The sequence below is a fragment of the Trachurus japonicus genome, chromosome 19 (genome assembly GCF_045865225.1).
Source record: "Trachurus japonicus isolate A0001 chromosome 19, Traja_1.0".
NCBI classification, from domain to species: domain Eukaryota; kingdom Metazoa; phylum Chordata; class Actinopteri; order Carangiformes; family Carangidae; genus Trachurus; species Trachurus japonicus.
Genome location: NC_140925.1, coordinates 19,664,780 through 19,671,628, shown reverse-complemented (window position 1 = coordinate 19,671,628; position 6,849 = coordinate 19,664,780). Strand labels below are relative to the sequence as shown.

Below are 6,849 nucleotides of genomic sequence, written 5' to 3'. Positions count from 1 at the left end.
CTACCCATCCATTTATGCATATTGTTCATATGCAGAATATAATGTGAGCGTTAGCTTGTTCATCTCGCCTTATAAACACATGCAAGCTTTAACGCACACCTTCAGCTTGCATTTAAATGACATCATCAACACTTTCTGTATGCACCTACACATGCTTGAATACATACATGCACAATGACATGCATTAACACACAAAAAGCACACATGCTGCATAATGGCTTTTTGCCTTCATCCATATATGGACGCCGCAAGGTTGACAATGACAACACTGATACACAGGCAGTTGTGTATGTACTGTACATTCTGTACTTTATTGTTCACCCCTCTTTGCTGTGACACTGATAGATAAGGCCTGACTGCTGACTAAGGCAAAGACAGAAGATACACAAGAACAGACATGGTAGGAGGACACTGTGGCTGCACCATGATCACAATCTGATCCTTCTTCACATCCTTCTCAGTCTGGAGGATGCAGATGCAGCCATTTAAAACAATATCAATGTTTGTTGTGATTATATAAAAGCTTCCAATGTCACATCAACCAGGAACCTCTTTTTATCCCGTGGTCAATGAAAAGCATGAACTTTTATTGATTGTTGTTATCAAAAGCACCTGACACAGAACATTTTGACAAGAAAAGAAAAGAAAAAACCTGCACTTGGTGTTGCAGTTGTCTGGAACAAAAAAAAAAAGGAAAGTTCCCTATGGAACTAAACGTGTTTAAAAGTGTTCTATGGAGTGTTCCTGCCTTCTTTCAAAAAATGGGAATTCAGTGTCGTTCACCAAAGACATTGAGATTTTAAAATGTGTTGACTGTGCCTCTGTCCTCTGAACAGTGTTTCTAAGTTCTGTTTTTAAATATTTAATCCTGCATTGTTTAAATCTCTGTTTGCCAGGTAGCAGTCGCCGCCCTTCTCTTCCTTTTGTTGGCGCACGTCTTTCTGTGTTAGTGCTGCTAACTATCTACCAGCAGACAAGCGTGAAACTAGCTATAGGGCCTTTATACAATCAATAAAAATGGTTACCCAATCATACAGTGACAGGGTTGCTCCATAGCGCCACTAGTGGTCACAAGACTCCACAGTTTGGCTGGGAGCTCAAGGCTAAATTAGCTGCTATGACTGACACGCCCCCAAACACCTCACCAAACTGTTGGTGTTCGAGTTGAACTATGGGTAATTTAGGTGCTGGGCTTAATTAAAAGAACAATATTTCTGATTCTACTGCATTGATTTTGATCCTTCTTTAAATGTATCTGACAGTGTTGAATGAGTGCAATGCTACAGTGGTGGAGAAGTCTTTTTAAAACAGCTTTCTATGAACGATCCTGTGCGTAACTGCTCTACATTGCCACAAATACAATGTGAATTTTGTGCAGAAAAGTGGTCACAGAGCCAAACCGACCCCAACATTTGCTATAAAAGAACTGTCTATGAAAAGGCTACTTCTTTATTATAATGCAGAGACTATTTACAATGTTGTTCATCAGTGGTACAGAGTATATCATGGTGCTGTGGGCTGATTTTTCTAATACATATAAGGCAGTGCTACACCTACAATATCACCATTTGTACTGTTTTACTGTATCACAGCAGAAAATAGTCTTTAATAAAAAGAATAATGATTGAAATTCATATTTAAGTTACATTAAATGTTTTTTTATAGACACCAGTGTCATTTGTTGGACTGAGAGAAAAAAGGAAAGTCATCCTGTAAAACAATATCTTTAAAAAGTTTACACTCTGCATCTTGTTTTCTTGTCTTCTCTCTCATGTTATTGGTTTTATTGGCGAGTGCACCGCGTTACCATGAGACACCGTCTCTCTGTAAAAGGTCTCGGTGGAGTCTGATAACAACATTTATTTGACAGCACGCTTGTGAGAGTTTCCTGACAACGCTGCACACTGTTTACCAGGATCTGGATACGTGTGAGGGTCATTTCTGTGTAAGAATAACAACTTAATTAAAACCCACAAGCTTTGTTTGTTCACCTCCCTCCGTCGACGGTGAACAATGTTTACCATTTTGCGCGCCGACCCTTTGATTCAAGTTTTTTGAAACCTTCCAACACAATCACTCCTCGTTTGAACATAGTCTCCAACTACTCTTGGGTAATCCATACATATGCATGAGCTTCTGTTTTACGCACACTTGATGCTCGGCAGCCCTCTTCTTGCACTCTAACAAGCAGCTTTTCTTCAAGTGTTTAGTCATCGTTAAAACATTCATTTGCAACATAACGCTGCATTAAATCCTGCTAAGCCACATTAGTTAGACCATCTTTAAACACTGCATTTTTCAGTGCAGCCAGTCGACCTCCAATAAAGACCTTTATTTATGCGGTGTACTGGAGGTAAACCCACAGCTTACCCCGCTATTTGAATGTTAAAACTGTGTTTCCCTTCCTCTCTAATCAAAAAACAGATGCATCACAGCAGGTGTCTGAAATAGAAAGACAGGGATGTGAGGAGAGATATAGCTGAGAAGAAACAGGCAGGACTGCAGCTTCTTTATGTTCTGTCTCAGTATGGAACTGTACTCAATTATTTGGAAGGGACCGAAGATAAAAAGGGGAAAGAAGGTATATGTTTGTTTGTTTTTTAATCTTTATCCAGAAGGGAGGGTGCGAATTCACTGAATTGTAAATGGAGAGTATTTCCTTTTACACATTATTAATTCATATGGTAGAAAATATGTTTGCTTGTTACCGTATGGAAAATTGCAATTTTACGTGCACTATTTGGAAAATATAAAATAATAATTGTTATTAATAATGATTATTTATTGTGAAATAACCGACTCCCAATGTTTTGAAAAGACGATGTGGATGACATTGGATGGGTTTTTACCTTCTAGATAAGTGAAATATAATCAGGCCATCTCCTCACCTCAGTAACTCTAAAGTCCCTCAGTGATTTTGGTTTTATCAGTGGCGTTTCACCCTAATCCTTTAATACGACCATTAAGTGGAATTTAAAATATATTTGTGATAATTACTGCATCCCTGGTGTCCTTGAGAAATGTTAAGATATGCACTTTCTGCAGATTATCTGTAATAGCTGGAATAATTATATAACTGAAGTAAGAAAAAAAGGAATGCCCGTTGCCCGGTGGTCCACGCCAGAGACTGTGAATTCTCCTTGTCTAAAATGTAATGGCACCATAACGCTGACACATAAGCTGAAAAACAACATTCACTTCCCCAAGAGGATACTTTACTACCCCTCGTCACCCTCCTCTCCCTCCCCAGAGCAGGAAAGCAGCTACAAAACACTGTAGGCACTGTGACCATGATACACTTTCACTACAAAACTGAATAGAGTACGAAAAAAACAAAACAAAAAAAAAAACAACGCATCTCCATCATCTCAGTGTCCCTGAGATGAAAGAGAGCAGTCCAGGCTAGTCCATGTGCGGTTTACAGAGAGTCCTTTGGTCTCAGTGAGGTAAGAGGTGCTGTATGATTGGGTCCATTGATAGGCAACCTCAGGGGGGACTAATTCATCCTTTACTCAGCCAGGCAACTCATAGAAACATTTACATATTCTCCTAGAGTGAAATACCATGTGAATGCATCCATTGGCCCTTCCTGGACTGAGGCTTTTTTTTTTCTCTATAAGGCTTTGAAGGTCCATTAGCCATCCTTGACATCCTCACACTCTGTGAGTCAGCGTGTCATAGTCCAGACACACGGAAACATTGACGTCCTCTGCCTTTACAGAGAGAGATCATAAGTTCAAAGGCTCTGGGGTTAAAGGTCTCCACTCTGAGGTTCTGGTCTGGCTTCCTGGTTGCGGTTGCGGCCCAGTCTGGGGAAACGTGATGACGTTTTGGACCGAGGCGTCTTGGCTCCACCGTCATTGGCCTGGGGTGTGTCTCTAAATGAGAGAGAAGAGCAGAGAGGAGGAAGAAAAAAAAGAAAAAAAGTAGTGGACTTTAAATGAGCATCTGGAGAAGTTTATTACCACGGTTATTATTCAAACAAACCACTGATGCTGCATCTGGAGGCTGAAATGCATTGTTTCCCTTATGTGAGACGATGTTTTCTCCTGGGAGATCAGACATTAGTGAAAACAGCAAATGGAGAAGCTTTCATCACCAGAATAAGCTGAGCCACAATTATTCTACATTACTGCAAAAAGAGAGCAGCAAAATGGCATTAGACCTAAATGACTGTTTGCCTCCCTTCAGTTATGATTTCCACATCTATCAAGCTTTTTTCGTTCCCGCACTGAAAATGTGCAGTAAACGATGATAATGGTGGCAGATTGGGTAGAAGTGGGCAGCCTGAGAACAAGGCCTTCAGCTGGTGAGTTACTGTCACTGGGGATATTTTATCAGCTATATAGTAGCTTGATTTATGAGTATGGATAACTTTTTAATGTTTCCAGTTGATTCATTTTAAATAGGAAACCTGTGAAAGAGGTTTTCAACATGAATCTCATCTTCAACATACATTAAGTCTAAAGGCAACGTCCTTACCTGCTGATTGGGAATATAGAAATATCAGTTCTGTACTGGAGGGGTAAATGGTCAGTGTAGTGCAGAAAATGATATTTTGTTTTAATATAATTATATTTAGTTGCTTTGCCTACATACTTGTTTTTCAAAGCTACGGTGGCCCAGAGAGCTCAGCAAACCAGAACTTAAGAAAACACACGCAAACAGAGAAAACACAAAGAAAACATCACACAAAGAGAAAACATCCTTATCAATATGATAGTATGTGCTGTATACAAAACCAAAACCAAATACACAAACATACTGCAGTGTCTCCAAGGGACTCATCAAAGTGATAAACCCAGCAGGGATACAGTTGGTATTGAATGCTTTAGAATTCAAAAAACACAAAGCATTGTGCTTTGTGTGTGTGTGCTGTGAGAACATGTGTTGTTGGATCGGTTGTGTTTTGTCTCTTTGCACATGTTTTCTTATGTTGCAGTGCATTGAGCTCTCAGGGCCACCGTACAAAACACTACATTTTACTGTAACGTTTAGGATGAGGATGAACTGATGTGTTCTAGTCTAACAGCAGCCAGCCTCCACTCTACACAATGGATGGGGAAGTTTTGAACCAGCATACTTGTATGGTGGATACTGGGTTATCTAGTTGGGTTGTTAAAGGACAATTCCAGGCGAATTCAACTCAGGGGTGTATTTTCATATCATTTTAGGTCTAAAAGAATGAATCTGAAGATTTTCAGTTTAATCGCTCCTGCTTTGCGGTAGTTGCGTCTGTCCGCGCATCGCCACGGCAGCAATGAATGGGAGTGGATGTAAGTTCCGCTGTTTAGACTCTTTACTTGCTTCAAGTAAAAAAAACTTCTCGGCGCATCTTTGAGTAGCCATCTGACGCTGTCTGTGGAAAAAAATGTACACTTCAAGCAAGTAAAGAGTTGATATTCCTGTGTTTATGACACAAGCGGTAGCTCCTGCTGCGCCTGAATACACCAGCACTGCAACTTCGGGCTCGCGCGAGACTCCGGGAGACTTTGAATTAGATCGACTTTTACAAACATGTCGGCTTGCTTGAAGTAAATAAACTTCTCGGTGCATGTTTGAGTAGCCATCTGATGCTGTCTGTGGAAAAAAATTGCGGCTTTGAGGGCTGGAAACAGCCTAAACAGCGGAACTTACATCCACTCCCATTCATTGCTGCCGTGGCGATGCGTGGACAGACGCAACTACCGCAAAACAGGAGCGATTAAACTGAAAATCTTCAGATTCATTCTTTTAGACCTAAAATGATATGAAAATACACCCCTGAGTTGAATTCGCCTGGAATTGTCCTTTAATGTCTGTTTGAGCAAATAAACAGGAAAGAAAGCACCCCCAAGCTCTTTAAAGGGGACAGATTATGGAAATATTACTTTTGAAGGCTGTTAACAGTGTTTGTCTTGCCTTCCGGCCACCAAAATGTGAGAATTGACAAAAAAATCTGTAATGTGCAGGCTTCCTAGATTGAAATCCACGTGGTTTTACGAGCTGTTCCCTCAGTTGTCTTCTAGTGATGTAACTAGGTTTACCACCCCTACCTGGGACCGGTAGAAGCGATTTGCATTTAAAGGGACAGGCACTGAAACCAGCCGTTCTGAACAGGGCTGTTTTGAGAGGATGAAAAGAGTTGTGATGTTTGATCCTTGGGGTATTTTTACCAAAGCATGTCACAGACATGTCTTTAAGACACCTGGGAATTATATTCTAATTTGTGGAAAAGGGGCATAATATGTCTCCTTTAAACTATGAGTACTGTATTGCTTTTACCAAAGGCCCACGAATGTAACTTGTGTCATGTAGAAACCCACTATGTGACTGGCCAAAGAAAATAGCAAACAGCTAATTGAAAACATGGCCGTTGTTTTTGCTTTAATTTGGTTACGTGGAATTAATTGTGTGGCTTTCCTCACCTCCCTGTCCTCGCCACCAGAGGCCATTATTTATGACACAAAGAATCAAATTACAGTCATTTCTAATCTCATGACAATGTTTAGGCTTCTCATTACTTGGGAGGAAATAATCTTGGCCACTTGATGACATCATTGCCCTGGTTGCCCTGACGACCGTCTTCACAACATGAACCGCTGATCCCTGAGTCTTATGCGATAGCGATGAGGATGATTGAGAGACACTTGTGGGAGGGAGGAAATGAAAAGCGGAGTGAGTGAATGCCTGGAGTTAAATGCTTTCTTGTCGTGTGCAGCTCCTCGTGTTCTGCTCGCTCTCCCTCTGAAGCATTTCATCCCCAGGACGGTGACCTCTCACCTGCCGCTGGTGATGGAGCAGCAACTCTTTTGAAGGAGCCACGAGGTCAAGTGCCTTTTTGACAAAGAGGGGGTTTTCAATAAATAT

General features: G+C 40.9%; 1 protein-coding gene across 1 annotated transcript in view; it reads right to left on the bottom strand.

The window, feature by feature from the left end:
- Window positions 1–1,435: 1,435 nt before the first annotated feature.
- The window catches only part of snx29 (sorting nexin 29), a 157,710-nt gene continuing 152,296 nt past the window's right edge, over window positions 1,436–6,849 (bottom strand). Inside the window, exon 21 of the mRNA XM_085761785.1 lies at window positions 1,436–3,878. Coding sequence (XP_085617911.1) covers window positions 3,752–3,878 — 127 coding nt within the window. The 3' untranslated portion in view covers window positions 1,436–3,751. The remainder of the gene's footprint in view (window positions 3,879–6,849) is intronic.